General features: G+C 35.4%; 1 protein-coding gene across 3 annotated transcripts in view; it reads right to left on the reverse strand.

Moving 5' to 3' along the window:
- WDR75 (WD repeat domain 75) overlaps positions 1 to 20,063 on the reverse strand; it is a 40,192-nt gene extending 20,129 nt beyond the window's left edge. Inside the window, exons 1-11 of one of the 3 annotated variants that reach the window (XM_004452534.5) lie at positions 19,923 to 20,063; positions 15,061 to 15,190; positions 13,704 to 13,769; positions 12,725 to 12,815; positions 8,843 to 8,967; positions 6,453 to 6,523; positions 5,369 to 5,488; positions 4,768 to 4,856; positions 1,717 to 1,875; positions 785 to 844; positions 580 to 695 (exon numbers count right to left, since the gene is read on the reverse strand). In XM_004452534.5, the coding sequence (XP_004452591.1) occupies positions 580 to 695; positions 785 to 844; positions 1,717 to 1,875; positions 4,768 to 4,856; positions 5,369 to 5,488; positions 6,453 to 6,523; positions 8,843 to 8,967; positions 12,725 to 12,815; positions 13,704 to 13,769; positions 15,061 to 15,190; positions 19,923 to 20,005 (1,110 nt within the window). In that variant the 5' untranslated portion in view covers positions 20,006 to 20,063. Of the gene's footprint in view, positions 1 to 579; positions 696 to 784; positions 845 to 1,716; positions 1,876 to 4,767; positions 4,857 to 5,368; positions 5,489 to 6,452; positions 6,524 to 6,695; positions 7,218 to 8,842; positions 8,968 to 12,724; positions 12,816 to 13,703; positions 13,770 to 15,060; positions 15,191 to 19,922 lie in introns of those variants that run through there. The other 2 variants (XM_058300505.2, XM_071216222.1) reach the window with 2 other exon arrangements.

Raw genomic sequence — 20,063 nt, forward strand, 5'->3', positions numbered from 1 at the left:
GTATTACGCTAGATGTAAGCAAACAAAGACCAATAATTAAAAAAAGCTTTCTTTCTTTGAGGGAGAGAAAGACAAACTGTTACATTTGCTATGATAGAGAGCTGTAAAGGGTCCTGTGGGGCACAAAGGAAAAGGTTGGAAGTCTAGACTACACTTATGAAGATTCTAAGAAGCATTCCTCTTTAATCTATATTGAAAATTCTATCTATAGTATGTGATGATGGCACTGTTTCACCACGAAGTGGAGAGGGATTTATATTGTCAATCCATTTACTCTCATTTCCTCATCATTGTGACTCATAGACACAGGTGTGTGTGACAGCTAATCAGACTATAGTCTGAAACAAAAAGAGACTGCGAGAGCGTGCACATGCACATGTAATAGCAGCAAGTGGGTGAAAAGTGGCTTACATGTAGTCCTCTTTAGAAGTACGCTTTCAACAAATGAACTAACCACAGATAATGCTACATTCAAGTAAGGATAGGCACAGGATATTGTTTTAGAATCTAACGTTATCTGACCCCAGTGGTGCTGTAAAGTACTTTCTTTAAAGTATAATTAATTGATTAAAACCTCACATTGTATAACTGTTTATCGTTTTGCAGAGAATAAAACTGTAGGTGGCCGGGTTTTCCATTCAAAACCAAAGCTTTAGTTCTTGGATCAATCATCAAACCAGTAAAGATACTGCTGTCTGTAAAAGAAATGACAATAATATTTGAAATCAGAGTAGCAATCACTTTGAAACGTACACGATTCCAAATCCACTGGGTGCTGCAATACCTTTCACTAGGCCTTGAATTACTGCAGATGCCTCAAGATTCCGGTGAATGACTATTATCTCTACAAGTAAAAATAAATAAATAAATAAACAAACAAACATAAATACACCAGAGTTTCAAGGTGAATTTACATCATCTTGATATACCAGAACACAAAACCACTAAGTAAATTCAATTAATTTGGAGTGTTATTGGAACATCAGGAATATATTTTGTGATTTAGCTGAAATAAACTAGGAATGGGGAATGGACGCACTTTTCTGTTGAGATCTTATCATTTGTGGCTATGAATAGATATTAATGTTAATTCAGAAACAATTTACCTTAAAAGAGAGGCTAGGTAGTTTACTTTGAAATGACCTTACCATCAATGGATTGCTCATAGTTATTTTCCTTTTTGGTGGGAAAGGAAGCAGTAGGCAATGAGATCCACAAAAAGGCCCTGGTCTAAGCTAAATAGGAATGAGTTTTGCAGGAACACAAGACTGGATCCACTTCTGTCAGAACCCACAGGACCCCCACACTGAAAGCTGAGATAATGACTGTATTAAAGGAGAATCTCACAATATTCTTTTGAAAATGCCATATCTACGAAAGCACTAATGCCTACTTTAAAACCTCTCTTTACATCCCTCTATCACCCCATATCAGATTTTGAAAATAAAGGTGGCACAATAAGTAAATACAATTATCCACGTATTTTCATAAAACATTTTGTAAACATTTTCATAAAAAACAATCCTGAAAATATTGGATTCTGGTAGCACCTGAGGGCAGAGAAGAGCAGAGAAAAGAAGATGAGTAGGAGGGGTAAAAGCTCATTAAATCTTATACTTACTTAATTTTAGGTATATTTTCCATTTTCCCTTTCCTACAGATGATAATTTACAGCATTATACACATTGTATTTCACACATTTAAAAATTTACTTACTATTATCAGAGTGAGAAGTACAGAACAAATCTCCTGCAGGTGAGACTGAGATATGTTCAATAGTAGCTCCTAAACGTGGTAGAAACTCTTTATTCTTCTCTGTTGCATCACGCCATTCTACAAGCACAGATTCAAGACCACCGCTCAGCAGACTGGTGCCTTTTCATTCATACAAAGAATTTAAAAGACAGCATTTGGGGGAAAATAGAAAAGGAAAAACAGAATTAACACTTATTATTACCAAGTTAAACTAGTTAAAACCACATACGAACAATTCCTTCAGATCTCTTAATAGGCTAAAATGAAATCAAAAAGAAGGTTAAAAAAAAAAAAGAACAAAGAGTTGGGATTCACAGAAAATAAGGTGCAGGATGAACAGAGTAAAACCCAATGAAACAGATTCTATTAAGTGTAAATGGGCTAAATATCCAAAAAAAAAAAAAAAAAAAAAAAGAATAGAAAGATGCCATACTGAGCGGAGAAAAGAAACAGAACTGTATCATATGCCGCTTATGAGAAAAAAAGCTAGTTAAGTTTACGTGTCCATAATTACTTAGTCTCAGAATATATAAACAGAAATGTATAGAACTAAAAGGAGAAATAGATACACTTAGAGTAGAAATTTTGATGTACCTCTTTCAGTAACTTTAAGAATAAGAAGATTAAAAGATCAACAAAGATACAGAAGACTTGAATAAATTAATAAAGGTAACTTACTTTACTTTTTTAAGAAAAATTTTTATTCTAGTAACAACCCAATTTACTTTTGAACTAGACATTGTACTCAAAACAATAATATATTCTTCTTCTGAGCACATGGAACATTTACCATCATTGACCATATGGTGGGCTATATAAAGCAAGTCTCAAAAAATTTCAAAGAACTCAAATCATATTGAATAAACTTTGAGACTACATCAGAACTGAGTTAGACATCAATAACACGAACATTAGTATGGAAATCTAAAGTTTGGACATCAAGCAATACACTTCTAAGCAATCCCTATACCAAAACAGGAAATTACAATGAAAATCATAAAATATCTTGAATGAAATACAATGAAAATACATGTCAAAATTTGTGAATTACAGCTAGAGCTTTGCTTACAGGAAATTTTCAAGTCTAAAAGCACAAAATAGAAAAGGAATAAGGCTGAAAATCAATGACATAAGTATCAACAAAGCCAAAAAGGTGATTTTTTGAAAAATTGAATAAAACCCTCTGGCAAGAGCAGAAGACAGCAACTAATATATAAAAAAAGGCAATGTATCACTACAAATCCTACAGATATTATGATAAAGAAAAATGGAAATAAACATAGAGGAAACTGCAGAGGCAGAAAAGAACCATTTCGTATCAAAGTAGTACTTGTCTTGTAATTGTCAGCTAAGGATAATCAATAGATGCCAGTATCATTATGTCAAAAACTATTTGCTATTGAGATATTAAGAAAAATTTCAAAGTACCAAATTATTAGTAAAGTAATAATATACTTTTTAATTAAAGGAAAAAAAGGAAACTATTTAGAAAAATCAAGCAGATATCACTTTAATTGAGTGATCAAACTTAACACTGCAGTGATGGGACAAATAGGTATTTTATCCTCCATCTTGGATGCACTGAAAAAGCCACAATGCTATCTACTTATATAGTTATTCCTGCCAAAAATGAATCAAGTACATGGAAACAATCAGTCCAAACATTATGCAGATCAACTGGCCTGGATTTTTCAACAATTCAACACTGTGGAAAACAAAAAAGGCATGACAATCAATTGTAGTGTATGATTCTTGATTGAATCTGGATTAAAAAAATATTAGCTACAAAGGACAGAGGGGTAAGGGGGAAATTCAATTATATATACATACACACACATAATGTCTAAAGTACATTAGAAAATGTACTTTATTGGTGTTAAATTTCCTGAGTGTTATATTATGGCTATGTAAGAGAATGTCTTGGTTTTTGAGAAGATACATGCTGAAGCTTTTAAGAGATGCTCATGCCTACAACTAACTCTCAACTAGTTCGGCCAAGGCAAAGAAGAGGAAATGGGCATGGGAAGAGGGGAGAGGGAGAGAGAGAAGTAAAACAAATGTGCTAAAATGTTAGTTTGTGAATTTAGATGGATATATAGATTTTAAATTGTACTATTCTTGCAACTTTCTGTAAAATTTTCCACAAAACTAACACACCAACCTACAAACATTCTCCAGGCCCAAAGTACTCTACTGGTGAAATCTTCCTAAATATTTAAGGGAAAAAAAAACTGATTTAACACTCTTTTAGGTCCAAAAAAAAAGAATACTTCCCAACTTGTTTCATGAGTCCAGCATAATTCTATATCGAAGTAGAAAAGAAAATTACAACTCAATCTTATAACAGATGAAATATCCCAAAGTATTAGCAAACTGAACCCAATGATAAAATAAATTAACATGATAAATTATGCTTATCATTCCATTTGTTTTCTTAAAAATTCACTTGTCTAACTGTTCCTCTTTTCCAAAATCCTGAATATCCCAGTGTTAAAAGATAAGGCCACTATAAAAAGCTGTGACTGCTAACTAGTAGGAGAGGAGGTGGGCAAGATATAGAAAGGTATCAAAACAGAGAATTCAGTGACCATAAACAAACTGGTCTTTGATCTGATCTGAGCAGGGGTCACAGAGGAGAAAAAGAGAAGCAAATGAGAGACAGAAGAAATGACCAAGAGTAGGAAAGAATAAAGACACTGCCTGGAATAGTTATATATTTGTGTTATATACATTCATTTGCATTATTTAGGATGGGGAGGAGGGAGAAGATAAAAAAGCAGCCCATATCTCTTATTGGTAGAGTTAAAAAATACCCTCCCTCATTCCCCTTCTATTCTCAATTCCCATTATGTTACAATTATACTCTTGTTATACTCTTCTAGATATGTTAGGTTGAATCCCAGCTTCATATACTACTCATTGTTCTAAATCTTTCCAACTGTGAATACAATGAACTAAATACTTGATTCATATACTTTGAAAGTTCATTTTAGTTATTAAACCTACACTTACCTGTCACTGAAAAAGCCAGATCCATGACCATATCATGGTGCCAATGTAAACACGTATACGTGTATTTCTTATCATCATCAAAATTCCTCCTATTGGAGAAAAACAAAATTTTTAATTTGACCAAATGCATAAATCAGGAAAATAAGGGCATGCCAAATACCTTAATAGATCATAATATCAAGCTTATTGGTTTTAATAAGCACAAAGTACATTTTCTTATTTCTAGCCAGAAATAAGAAAGAACCAGTTAGTTCTACAAACAAATCATCTGTTATATCCTACTTGTCAGATATTTACCAGTGCTATTTTTCCCTTTTTAGCTAAAAGCTGATAAAAAAAAGTTCTCAAGAAAATGGTTACAGCCAACATGGGATTTTTCACTCCTTCTCTAAGTCCAAGGTTAGAAAATTCTAAAATAGTAATTCTTTGAAATGAAAAGCACAATAATAAGAGTCAGGGAGTGTTAGTAAAGCCTAATCTCTATTACTGGCAGTGGCTTTTTAAAATATTCTACTTTTTCCTTGACCCAGAGGTAGCCCTGTTCTGCAGGACTATTATAAAATAGTATATAAACGATCATGTTTTTCATGAGTTAACTGACCAAAGACGAATTTTGCCATCCTTGTGACCAGATGCTATGCAGTCTTCCTGTGGGTGACATGCTACACATGTAAAATTGTTCTTAGAATGTTTCTTATTCCTTGATGATGACAAAGTAAACCTAAAAAAAAAAAAAATTCCTGTAACTATTAATGTATCTTGGTAAATGGTGATGTAGTTAAGTACAATGGAGTTCCCACCCTTATTAAGCAAAACTGCAGAGCTCTTGGAATGCAGAATTTCGATGAAGAATATTTTTAAAGGAACACATTGATCAAGAATCAAGTAATTTGTTTTGTAAACATATATACATATACAAATATAAACTTCATGCAACTAACATTCTACCACAATAATCTGTCTATGGAGGCCTTGACAGGTAAGTAGAGAAAAGACAGTTTTTATAGTTGTTTCTGGGCTGGGCAAACCTAGTTCAAATTTCTCACTGAAGCTAAGTTTTAGCACAAGATATGGACAAGCCTAGGGAAAAATATATGACAACTGGGTAATATGTTGAAAGGGACAAATTCATAGGGATAAATTCACTTGTTATTATGGATTTGTTATTTTCTATTCTTAAGCTGATTATGTGTCAATCTTCTGTCTATGAAGAAGCCAAGATCCTTATCATTACTGCAAAGGAAAAAACACATCAATTTTGGCAGGTTAAAAAAAAAAGAGTAGAATGACTGACTACCCAATGTGCAGCACTCATCTCTTTAAATATATTATCTTATTCATCCTCACAAGTGTTCAATCCTATACCATTCCCACACTTACAATGACAACGAGAATCACCTGGGGAAGCCTTTTCAAACTACATGTAATTTTGACACTTAAGTATGCACATGAGAATATAGGTGAATAGGGGGTTTGGGCTGGAAAAAGCTCCTTAGCTTTTTGTAACTAATGATTCCCCTACCCCTACCCACTGTGGATTAAAAACTCAATCTCTTTACTGTGTGACCTCAATCACTTGTAACAGAAAACTAGAAATGTCTTTAAATCTCAGGTTAGGACTATGTAATAAAATAATAAAAAACCCTTGAGTAAATAAAACAAAGCTAATAAAAAGGAATTCTTACCTTGATGTTGTTTTCTTTTTGAAAAAATAAACAGACAAATAAAAGTCCCGTACAGCTGCAACATATTCTCCCTAATATTTCAAAAAGAAGATAGTGTTAAATTCACAAAATTAGAGTCAATGCTCTTTAAGAAATATTCCCATTACAAAAACTAACACAGCAACAATAAATGGGTTCAGCACATTATTAATATTAATCTCTAGAGATAAACCTTAACAGAGATTATAATGCTTATAATATTACCTCTATAATACTTAATAGAGGAAAGTGGTCTTGGCCCAATGGATAAGGTGTCTGTCTACCACATGAGAGGTCCATGGTTCAAACCCAGGGCCTCCTTGACCTGTGTGCAGCTGGCCTATGCGCAGTGCTGATGCGCACAAGGAGTGCCGTGCCGTGCAGGAGTCCCCGTGTAGGGGAGCCCCACGCACAAGGAGTTTGTCCCATAAAGAGAGCTGCCCAGCGCGAAATAAAGTTCAGCCTGCCCAGGAGTGGCAGCTGCACACGCGGAGAGCTGATACAACAAGATGATGCAACAAAAGGAAACAACAGATTCCTATGCTGCTGACAACAACATAAGCGGACAAAGACGACGCAGCAAATAGACACAGAGAACAGACAATTGGGGTGGGGGGAGGGGAGAGAAATAAATAAATAACTCTTAAAAAAAAAAAAAGAATAGACACAGATTCCTGGTGCCCCGGACAATACAACAATACAAGCGGACACAGACGAACACAGCAAATGGACACAGAGAACAGACAACTGGGGTGGCGGGGGGGTAGGAAGGGGAGAGAAATGAAAAAACAAATCTTAAAAAAAAAAACTTTAGAGATTAAGTATTAGATTATATATTAACCAGAGAATATTACTATAAAATGATATATTACAATTTAGCTGCTAAAAGAATTCAATAATGATAGAAAATTAAAAGATCTTAAGTTCTAAATTCTAAAATTAAATACTCTAGCTTTAAGTAGGATTTAATGTTCTTCCCTATTAAGGCACATAATTCATATAAAACACACTTTTTGATATATGTTATCTATGCAATCATCATTGTATCACTATTTAGCATTTCTTTCACCTCAGAAAGTTCCCTTGTGATTCTTTTCAGTTGTCCTTCTGACACCCTTATCAGCAATTATGATTTCTATCATCACAGGCAATTTTTCTCCCTCTTCTAAGGTACTTTATATATTTGGAATGACACAATATCTTTTGTATCTGGATTCTTTAGTTCACATTGTATTTTTTGAGATTCAGCCATGCTCCTTATGTTACTGGAGGTTTCTTTTTACAGCTGAGCAGCACTCCACTGAGGGAATATATGCCATAATTGGTTTATTTATTCTCTTTTTGATGAACAGTTGGCTTATTTCCATTTTGGAGCTATTATGAACAATAATCATTCTTGTAGAGATCATTTTGTGGACATGGTTTCATTTTTCTACTTAGGAACAGAATTACTAAGTGATGGTAAAGGTGTATGTTTAACTTTGTTCTACATCCTGCCAATACTTGGTATTATTAGTCTTTAATTTTAGGTGTTCAGTGGATGTGAAATAGTATCACATTGTGGTTTTATTTTATAGTTTCCTAATGACTAATGATACTAAAGAATGAGGATAATGTTTAAATGTTAATGATTTAAAGATTTTTCAATACTCTAAGAAATAAAATCTTTTCAGAACAAATCCAAAGTAATGCTATAAAACTAGGACTAAAATACATGCCACCACAAGGATGTTCAGGGGTTTCTGACCATACTTAAAAAATATGAATTAAGTGATTATTAATAGGGGACAGCCAAATAAATCATGGTATATAAGATTAATAAGTATACACTCATGTTGCACTATTAGTGGGGGAAAACACAGGACATAAAACCTTCAGATTCAAATTCATTTTGTAAGAAAAGTATATTATATATGTGTAAGAAAAAAGACAAGAACGAGTTCCCTCAAATATTATCACTAGTAAGATTATACATTTTATTTCCTCACCAAATTTTCTGTAATGGGCTTATTAACTATGGCTAATGAGGCCATATTTTCTAAAGACTCATGGTCTAAAATCAAAGGATTTAGGTGGCTTTTATGTGGGACAGGCTGAGAAATAAAGTATAACTGTCAAAACATTGATACTTTGAGGATGGTTAAAGGGTTTATAAGGGCAACAGGACAGGATATACAAAATTAGGATGGTCCTAGGAAATCTATACTGCAAATACATGATAGAGCAATGACAGACTTCTTAGTTACTAAAAAAATAATTGTAACTCAAGGCCATATTAAATCACTTTAATGTAACACAAAATGCTCAAAGGACAGATCGCAGGAAAGAGATTTTACGCAAAAAGAAAAGAAAACCAACAAAATAAAATTTACCTTATTCCCAAAGGCAATGCACTTGGGTGACTTATTTATGTAATCCAAAACAAAGGATACCTCTTTAGCTTCTACTTCCTGGCTTGATGATTTGGGTAGTTTCACTGAAACCAGCTGAAATATATCTAGCCAAAGAAAGCCGTATTAATATTGAGCTTCTTTGGAGAGAGTGAAGATGTACATTAATTCATATCAAATTATCAGTAGTCTAGAATTCATTTGATGCCAAAATAACTTTAGGCTAATCTTAAAACAAAATGCTTCTTAAAAGTTGGACTCTACATTTGAACACACTAGTTTTAAATTAAAAATAGGATTAAAAAAATGTCCTTTTCTGTAACAACAACATGCTCTTCTTTTTATAGCTCTTTAAAAAAATTCCTAAGAGGAAATAGCTAGATTTTTTTTTACCAAGCTACCTTATCTTCCTTGAATTTATGAAGAGTGTAAAATTCTGTAACACCCTAATCTACTATTTCCCAGTTTTCCAGCCTGCTTATAATGTCCTCTAAACTCTTGATTTGTCTAGTCTTCTTGTCATCTCAAACTTTAAATGCCGATATACTGATTTTCTCTCTAAATCTAGTCTTTCCCTATCATCGGCCATTGTAATGAATGGCACCATCATTTACCCAGCTGTGTAGGTATGATTTACCTAGTTGCTTCAGACAAAATCTAGAGTAGTCTGACTTCTTTTTCATGTTACTCATCAAACCATCAGCAAGTCCTGTAGGCTATACCTTCAACAATATGCCCAAAATTCAACCATTTCTAATTGCTTCTGTACTACCACCTAATCTAAAGCCATCATCATGCCTCGTACTCCAAGCATTAAGAGCAATAAACTCATAACTGTCCTCCCTTCTTCTACCTGTGTCCCCTTAAGAGTCAAATCACAAAACAGAAGCCACTGATTCTATTTCAACTAAGTCATGTCACTCTCATGCTAAAAAGCCCTCAGCAGCTTTTTTTTTTAAATTTTAAACTTAAAAAAAAATTTCCTAAGATATTCACTTATGTATCTATCTTAGGTGCAGTTATCAAACTCAAGAAACTTAACATTGATATAAAGCTTATAGTCTATATATGATCTTTTTCATATGTCCCAATAACGTCCTTTGAGCCTTCTCTCCTCCCGTTAGATTCTACCCAGGATCATGGAGTGCCTCTAATTGCCATTGTCTCTTTATCTACTCCGAGTAAAAGCCAAAGTCTTTCCAACAGCCTACAATGCTGTGCATGATCTATCCTCTCTTGGCCCACTCCAGTCCAGTCTCTCCGTGAACATGTGAGTAATGCTCTAAAATCTCTAGGATAGCTGCGGTTTACTTTTCTTCCCCACAGGGACCTTCCCTGACCACTTATTTAAAATGCACTCTTCCAATGTTACTTATTCCCCTCTCCTATTTTTCTCCAAAACACAAATAATCTTATCGTATTATAAAGTTAATCTAATTGGCTTAATGCCGGGAATTATTGTGTTTTGTTCTCTGCAACCAGAATACTACCTGGCAGATGTAGATGTTCAATTAGCTCTTGAATAAATTATTACATATAGTCAAGAAATGACACCTTAAAGATAACATGTAGATTAAAGATTTTGCTTTTACATCAGAGAAGCATATTTCAATATGACTTAAACAATTTTCTATCACAGACTCTGGTTTGGGGCTATGTAAAAAGATGAAACAAATCTTTATTTGTTTCACCTTTGGGTATATATATTTGAGTATGAGAGACCAGTGTGCAGTAATTGAGCCAGTGATCCCAGGTGATCTTTTCAAGCTTGATTCACATTTTTATGTAATAGGTATCTAGATTTTCATATGCTGGGTGCCCATTATGCAGCAAGTACTGGAGAATAACACCAGATCCCAGAATGACTGGAATTCCATGTAGATTACAGTATTTAAAGTTTTCAGGGTTAATGCCAAAAAGGCTAATGACCAAGATCTTTACTTAAGACCAGGAGTATTCAACCCTGCCTTACACATTAGATGCAACTGAAAATTTTTAAATTAACAACTAGGCCCTGCCCCAAAGAATCTTATTCAAACGGTCTGGAGTGGGACCTTGGTATCATTTTAAGTTCCTTGAGATGCTCCTAATGTGCAGTGTTGAGAATCAGTGGTTTCAGTGTTATGGATAAAAAGTTATAGTATAACTACTGGCAACTAGTTTTCTGAATAAGAAATCATGAGGTTAGTATAGCGGGTGGTTACCAAATTGAGTGACAAGAACAATCCCCTGGGAAGACAGTAAAAATGCAGATTCCTGGACTATATAGCCTTGATCTAGTGAATCAATTGCCAGCCAGGAATCTGGAATCCAGGAATCTGGATTTTTAATAAGTGCATGGACTGTTTTAAGAACCCATACAGTTGCATATAAAACAGAACTTAAATGTTGCAAAAAGTGTTATCTTCAAAGCAGACACCTGGGAAGACTACTTATTTAGTTTGAGAACGTTACCATTCCCAAAATATTTTTTGGAATATTCTTTAGAGATGATTTAGGGCCACATAAGAAAACTAAACTTACCGCTTTTTTATATGTTGATTCCCCATTCTTGATAGCTAAATCACCAGATTTAGCTCCAAATGATTTCTGTTTTAAGATTTATTTTTTTAATTTATTTCTCCCCCGCCCCCCTCAGCAGTCTGCTCTCTGTGTCCATTCACTGTGTGTTCTTCTGTGACCGCTTCTATCCTTATCAGCGGCACCAGGAATCTGTGTTTCTTTGTGTTGTGTCATCTTGTTGTGTCAGCTCTCTGTGTGTGCGGCGCCATTCTTGGGTAGGCTGCAGTTTTTTTCTCACTGGGCAGCTCTCCTTACTGGGTGCACTCCTTGCACATGGGGCTCCCCAACGCGGGGGACACCCCTGTGTGGCACGGCACTCCTTTCACGCATCAGCACTGCACATGGGCCAGCTCCACATGGGTCAAGGAGGCCTGGGGTTTGAACCGCAGACCTCCCATGTGGTAGGCGGACGCTCTATCCATTGGGTGAAGTCCGCTTCCACAAATGATTTTTAACTACAACAGATTTGGCTTTCACAGTTTTGACTATTCACAGGGTACTTAATAGTCCATGGCAGATAGCAATTTACAAATTTGTTTCAGTCCCACCCCTCAAAAAGAATATCCAAAAAAGCACAACGTGGAAAGGATTAATTTAGTTAGCCAACCTAGCTGACTGTCCAGTAACCACTTTTTAATACTGAATACAACTATAATTTGTTGGAGGAAACTACAGGGTGAAGTTGTGGTATTCATGTATTCTGGGACTAGAAAAGTTCTTTGGCTACATCCTTTACATCAAAGTTCTGATGTAACAAATTCTCCACTTCAGAACAATTACCTTTAACCACTGAATATATTCCAGGAATTTTCAAAAAGTTCTGAAGCATAGCAGTTTCAGTGGAATAATGTCCTAACGACAGTGAAAACATAATTAATAATAACTTAGTCACAGTCCTGGTTCTTATTATCAACCTGTTTTCTATACCCTTTCCTCAGTTGATACCAAGATCAACAATCAGGGGTATTCGATGATGAGTAAAATGATAGTGATGTTTAAGAAACATAGATTTAAATTCAATTGGAAGGTTAATTCAAGCCAACCTCTATAAAACAGCTTTAAAATTTGAGCTCTGTAGTCTATTACTTCAACCACGTAAAATAATCATTTCTTCCTTGCATATTTAAGAACTGATACAAAGCCTCCCAAAAATGAATGCAATAACTATGAAGGCAATGTAAATGTAAACTCCAAAAACTGTTAACTTTAGATAAAAACCAAAATGTTTATTTTTGAGGAATCATAAAATGTACAGAGCCTTTTATTGCCACGGGGAAACAAATTAATTTAATTATACTATACCTGGTTTTTCTTTATTTATTATAACAAAGACAGAATCTTCAGCACTGGCAAGAGCAAAGAGGGCATGAAGTTTATGTCCAACTATGTAAGTCTGAAAGATAAAAATCACCATCTTGTTTGTTGTCTGTCACTCTCCATAAGAACTTAAGTTCCACAATGGCAGTATTTTAACAAGACTTGCTTACTTACACAGGCCCCATATCAGAAGAGCATCTGGTTCAGAAAAAGATACCAGAATATACTTGCTGAATAACTTTTCAAGGTTAATCCGTATAGATCTACCTTAATATTTTTAATGATTATAGAGTATCCTATGAATAAATGTATTATACTTTTTACCAGCTACCTATCAAATGACATCAAGGTTAAAATCAACTCCCCTACCCCATCAATGTTGCTGGGACTATATATACATGCCATTATTTTAATAAGAGATTTTTATAAGTCAGATTGCTGGAGCAAAGTGTATTTATTCATTTTCAGTTTTACTCCTCTTAATTGGGTAGATAAGTGCCTATTTTTCTACACATAGTTGATTTCTAATTTTTTTCAACCTATAACTTGGACAATCTGATAGGGAAAAATTCTATGCCATATGTTTTATATCATATTTAATTATTAATGAGGTTATGAATCTCTTAATGTTTACTGGGCATCTGTATTTATTCTTGGATTATATATTCCTACCTTATGCCTATTTTTTTTTACTGGGCTTATTATTCATTTTTTCTTAATGATATTTGGGAGATTTTGTAGATTAGGGCTAACATTTCTCGTAAATATTTTCTCAGTTTTATTGCCTTTTTATTTGAAGGTAAAAATTTTTATATAAATTTGTCTTCTCTCTTAGGGTATTGAATTTCATGACTTGTTTAGGAAGGCTAACTAACGAGTAGACCTTATAGAAGGAAATAACACGTCATTAAATTGTGTTGCCATTTCTTTTCTGAGAAGGAAAACTGAAGATCAATCCACCTACCTTTATCAAAATGCCATCTATATAGTCCCACAGTTTAATTGTGCCATCAAAGGAACAAGAATATAGCTAAAAGGGTAAAAACGGTACAAAATTGATTAAACAGAATCCATATGATATCAAATGAATAATTAAGTCAGAAGGCATTTTCTGTATATTAATTCATTGCTAGCCTTTTGATTAAAACTAAGGGAAAAAAGTCAACCCCCTATTTTCCACTTTTATCTTACATGAGTACTAAGAGAGTACGTCTCAAATTACCTGAGAAGGATCTTTTTTATGCAGTGTGTACATAGGTTCTTTTTTTGCTATGAAAGATGGTAATATAAAATTCACAAATTTCAATTTTAGTAAGAAAATTTTTTGCTATGAAAAACATTCAAAGACTATATATAATAAACTTTTGCTGAACTACCAGGGGACGGAAAGGACTTGCGGAAAAGCTAATTAAACGTTGAGTTTCAGGAGTAGCTCTTTAATTTTAGAAGAAAAGATCAGTGTTACTTTATGCCCACTTCCTTTGTGATAATGCAATGCAGTAAATGACAATGCAAATCCATCCTTAAATGAAGCAATTACTTTTAGGTTGGCTGTGACTAATCCAGAAAAATAGAACTTGCTTAAAAACTGGAACAAGAGCAAAATTTGTAGATTACTCTTTAGGAGCTTTGCTGAAATTTAAGAAAAGAATTAAAAATGGTCAATTCATTATCCTTGAATTCTGAGAAGCAAAGGCTGCTTCATGGGGGAAGTGGAGAAGTCTGAACTAAAATAGATTCCCAATTTGTCCTTACATTACCTGGTTGATCGATTAACTAAAGAAGTCCCTCCTGACTATACACCAGCCTTAAGGTTAGGTAACATTTGCACTAACTCAAGAGTCTCACCTCTAAAGGGACAAAACTACCAAAATAATAATGCTAGGTCAACATTTTACAAAATGTGTTCCCGTCCTGATCCCTCAAGGTGCTCTGAGGAAACCAAAGGGTCAAGTAAGTTTGAGAAACACCAAAGACTATATTTATATATCCCTTTTGGTTATTCATAATGGATATAAAGAGACCCTAGAGTCCTACAACCTAGAAATCCATTTAATTGTGCTTAGCTCTGAATTTTAGGAATTCATACAGCCAAGGACCTCTTCTTTCAAGTAATATCTACTAGCATGCTATAGAAGAAACGGTACAAACAGAACATGAGCAATATAATGCTGGGCTGTGACACTATTTTAATAACGAAAAAGAAATGAAAAACAAAGTCCGAATTAGAAAACCAACATATATTTCCTGATTATAATTTCAAATTTTTCTGGCAATAACAAAGCTAATGTTAAAATTTGTAATTATAAACAGTTTGACACCTGTAAATGGTTGTTGGGGTTGAGCTGAATTCCAGTCACCAGATTTCTGTGTCCATGCAATACATGTACACATTCTTCTGTAGCTGTACTATAAACTTTAACAAAATCTCCAGAGACACAGAAGATATACCTAGATATAAGAGAGAAAAATAAATTTCATGTACTCTACAGGTACTATAATCTTTTTATAGTCCAGCATAAAAATAAAAATATGCAACAAAGGTTTCTTTCAAAACAATGAGCATTGACTACTGTCTATTCAAATTTATGTGCTGGTTAAGCCTTGGGGTATCTAAGGTAGATCCAATCAGAAGAGCAGATTAATGAGGCCAAAGTCATATATCTGACTTGTCACATTAGGCAGAGTTTGTACGGAAGCATCCTGCAAAAATAGCCAACTTAACCAAGTTGTCTGCTCACTAAATATATGCAAACAAAGTATTATGTAGTCTCTTATTATCAACTACTACCATTCAATGGTACTGTCCCCAACAGCAGTATCTTCCCATGCCCCAAATTCTTCATTGTTCAAGGGGCACAAAAGCAAATAAATGCTGAGTGAAAGCTCCTATTCTGGTCTGTGAGACGCAGGCCTCTCATGCATGGCAAAGTACAAAGAGTTTATGACAGTTCTTTCTCTTGTTGCTGAAACGCTAGTTTTGCTTTTGTCTTTCTGGATTTGTGGCTTTCTTCCATATAGCAGAAGCTGCTAAATTACTAAACGTGGCTAAGCTGTGGTAATATCTGTTTAGCTACTTTCATAATAGATATAAGCATAGCACAAAGCCCAGACACATAAATCTTCTAGTACTATCCAAATAGAAACTGTTTGTTCAGAGCCTACTATGTCTAAAACTTTTCCATACACTGTAGAAGTACAAACCACAGAATCCTCAGGCTGGACCTCTTTATGCTCCCAAAGAACCCTGTACATAATTCTATTCTAGCACTTTACATATTATGTTGAAATTATTTATGTACATGTTCATCTCCCTTTCCATAAGCTACTACAGGGCAAAGTCTAAATTTATTTTCAATTCTCAAAGTCCAGTCCAGTTTGTTGAGTGGAAACCTGTCCTGTCCTCAAGGGGCTTATGAGCTAACTGGCTAAAATGAACCAATGAAAAACTGTTACAAAAGAATAAAAATAGTAAATCTCCTAATGTTGACAGCTATTACTCTATTTTAACAATTTTAAGATACTTGACTTTTTACATGTTCACTTTTTCTAAAGTCAGGGCACATCTTACAATGAATCTTCTGGCTGTTAGAGATAAGGAGGCAATCGTGATGTGGTTGTGTGAAACTGTCTAATAAGATCAAGAAAGTATGAGCAACAAAGCATCTGAGATTTATGGTCTTCTCTTTTGTTGGATTCTCTTCTCCATTCCTATGCCCAGGACCTTAGTTCAGTCTCAACATCTCCAGATTGCACTACCCTTAACAGCTTCCTACCGTCTCCATGCAAGGCCCTTTAATTCATCTTTCACACTCATACCAGACTAATTTTGCATACGTGATATATCGATTCCTTACATAAAGATAAAATTCAATTAAAATTGGTCAGTGATTTCCCACTGCCTTCAGGATATGATCCAAACTCCTAAGATCATTGGTGATTTAACCTTGGCCTGACTAGAATTAGTAATACTTTTTCCCTTGAACATGGTGCTCCAGACAAGTAATTCACAACTCTAACCCACCTACCTCCCACAAACACATTCCCATCCTTATCAACAGATCCTTTAGGAAGTACTTCTTTGAGACTTGGTAGAGGTGGGGAGTTTGGTCGCCAAAAGCCTCTTTATAGCTGATTACCATATGCTTATGCTTCCTAAGAGGGTCGAATTTCCTCAGCAGAGAATCTAGACATTTCTTCTCCTTGACTTCTTGCTCCTCCCGTAAGGTTCAGCTCAGGGGCCTCTCTTTTAGATGTTTACCCTTAATCAGATCAGTACCAGTCCAAAGGTTTGCCTACAGGATAGTGGGCTTTGCCTTCAACACGGCATTTACCACATGGCATTATGATCTTCTGTGTACTTATTTTTCTCCCCTATTAGACTGTAAGCTACTTGAGGGGAGGGATTGTGTCTTATTATAAATGACAATAGGAATATTATATGGTAGAAAAAGGATGCATTTTTAAGAAGTCAAATATAACTGGGTTCAAATTCCAATTTTACCACTTACTAGCTGAATGATGTTAGAAAATCTACTTAACTCTCCAAGCCTCACTGTTCACTACTGCAAAATGCAGTTAACACTTTCTCATAGAATTACCATGAGATTAAATGAAACAGTGCATGCAACTACAAGTTCACACATAGTAAGCACTTCACAAATGGTTTAGTAAAATGGGGATAATACATTTATGAAGTATTCACCATTATGCCTGAACATTACTCCATCATCTCTGTGGATGAAGTGTAAAAGAAAACAATTAGGAATGGTTGCAAGAAAGGATTTAAATTAAGCTCTAAGAAATGCATGATTGAGGAATGGGAAGAAAAGGGAATATCAACTAAGCAAAAACAGAGAAATAATTAACATGGTATGTTTGAGAGGCCACGTACATATTTGACAAGCAAAGTGTTCCAAACATGGGTAGTTGCAGCAAACAGATTTGGATAGGTAGACCTGATATAGATCATGGAAGGCCCTAAAAGGCAGTAAGAACTGTAATTATGGTAGGCAACAGGAAAGTGTTACAGGGTTCTGAGAAAGAGCAGGAATAAGGGTTAGGGTAATAACGTTGTGACAGGAAAGCTTTAGGGAAATTATTATGGCATTAATGATTTACAAGGGAAAAGTATTTGGAGCCAAGGACATTACCTTTACATTAATCAAGGATTGTAAAAGTATGAAGCACAAAGCAAGAATGACCCACTGTTTTATTTTTCCACATTCTAGCAACCTGAATTCTATAATGCATTTCACCAAATATCTGTGGGAGGCAGTATGAAAACAGCACTGACTGGGAAGTCAGAAATATCTGATATGGGACTCCTGGGCACTTTCATGTTCACTCTACTTTCTTCTTACAACCTGATCAAGTAGGCAGAACAGAGTTTTAGTCCTAGTTAAAGCTCTACTTAATTTAGTGACCAAGAGGAAGTTAAAATCCCAATTCTGTTGTTTCATTTACTATTTCAGGTTTCTTGAAAGGTTCCTTAAGTTTTAAAACACAAAATTGTTCCACTCCTCTTTCTAAGCTAGCCGGTTAGCGTCAATGGGTTCATTGAATCTTTTAGATATTGGATCTGTAAAAATTCTTGTAATTAGGATTTCCAGAGAACTGGTTTTAAATATTAGCTTTTATATAGATGACGGCCAAAACAAAACATACTTTCACTATGTGACTCTCTCTTCTATACCACTGTACCTTGAGTATACTAGTCTACCTGCTCTCATATCTTTACAACCCATCACATATTATATAGTTTTCATATTAATATTCCTGAAGAAACACAATCATGTGTGCTTTTCACATCTCTGCCTTTCTATACCCCTTACCTAGAGAATTAAAAAATACACTCTCTTTGGACCAAACAATTGAGAACTGGCTCCATTTTACTTTTTCCAACCTCATTTCTTACAAGCTAACTGCACCACATGTTCTTCAATATAAATATGCCCCTACCCTTGCTTGTGCTTTGCCTACCTGGAATGTCTTTCTGCCCTTATCTCCATGTCCAAATATCATGCCTCCTTGTGGGCCCAGCCTAAATGTCACTTCCTCAGAAACAGTCTCCATACTTTCCATTTTAAGTACTCTCCTCCTTATGAGCTCCCACAGTGCCAGAGCGTGAAACATGCTACTGAATACTTTCTTTTCCTCACTAGACTCTATGCTCCTTGAAGGTAGGAGCCAAATGTGAACTATTTTAGCTTCTGTCATCTCAGTTTGTTATAAAAGAAGTACAGCAAGGATTCTAACCAACGTTTATCAGTTCCCCATCTTATAAGGCTCACATATATAATAAAAAACTTAAGTGTCAATTGATTATAATTTCCATTCAAAAAAATCCTCTAATTGCCTTCATAAACGCTTTAATCTGCTTCTCATCTAGAGATTCACACTCTAATTTCCCCGCTTTAAAATTTCTCTGCTCCAAGAGCATTTAAATAAACCTACAGCTTTATTTGTGACTGTGACTGTTTTCTACTGACGTATGTTTTAAGGCATTTAATCCTTCCAAGAATTCTACGAGAAGGGTTACGAAATTTTATTCCCATTTTACCTATGAGGCAACTGAGACTGAGAATAAGAAACTTGACAAGGTTATGCAATGGAAAAACAGGGTTTGGAAGCCAGGCAGTAGTTGGTTTCCAGCTACAGTGAACACCTGAAAAAAATGACCAAGTCTTGTTTATTTACATTTTTATCCCTAACAGTTTAAAATCAATTTTTACACAAAGCTCCAAAACGGCTGCCAAAGTGCATTTTTGTTTCCGGGATGGGGCATGGAAAAAGCGGAATCTTTAAATATTCTGTAATTCCAGGGCACAATTCTGTTGAAAAGAGCTGGGATATTTCTGGTATTGCAAGGATAGCAGCATACACATCCTTGTCCGGACCACTTCCCATCCACCTCAGCGCCAAGCCGATTCATGATTCCGGGGCCCGCCCCAGCCTGCGGTGCGACAGGACTCAAGGGCTTCCATATTCCTCTTACAGCGAACTGACCCCGGATCTTTCCCCCTAGCCCTGGGGTTTCCCGCACACGAGCTCTTTTTCCAGCGCTCCGATCCGCCGACTGGCAAGACCCGACTGGCCTCTGACACTTTGCACCATCGCCACCCCGATCCCCTCGGGGACTCACGACCCTCCGTTCGGTGGACAATGCGTGGTGCCCCCATACTTAGAATCCGCAGAAAACACCGCTCTTCTGAAGTTCAATTCGCTGCCGCCACAACGAACCACGCGGAGATGCTCCTCCACCATCTTCGCGCAGACGCAAGAACTCCTGAGAACAGGCCCCGCCCACAACTTCCTTTATCGA

This window comes from Dasypus novemcinctus, chromosome 7, assembly GCF_030445035.2.
Source record: "Dasypus novemcinctus isolate mDasNov1 chromosome 7, mDasNov1.1.hap2, whole genome shotgun sequence".
Taxonomy (NCBI): Eukaryota; Metazoa; Chordata; class Mammalia; order Cingulata; family Dasypodidae; genus Dasypus; species Dasypus novemcinctus.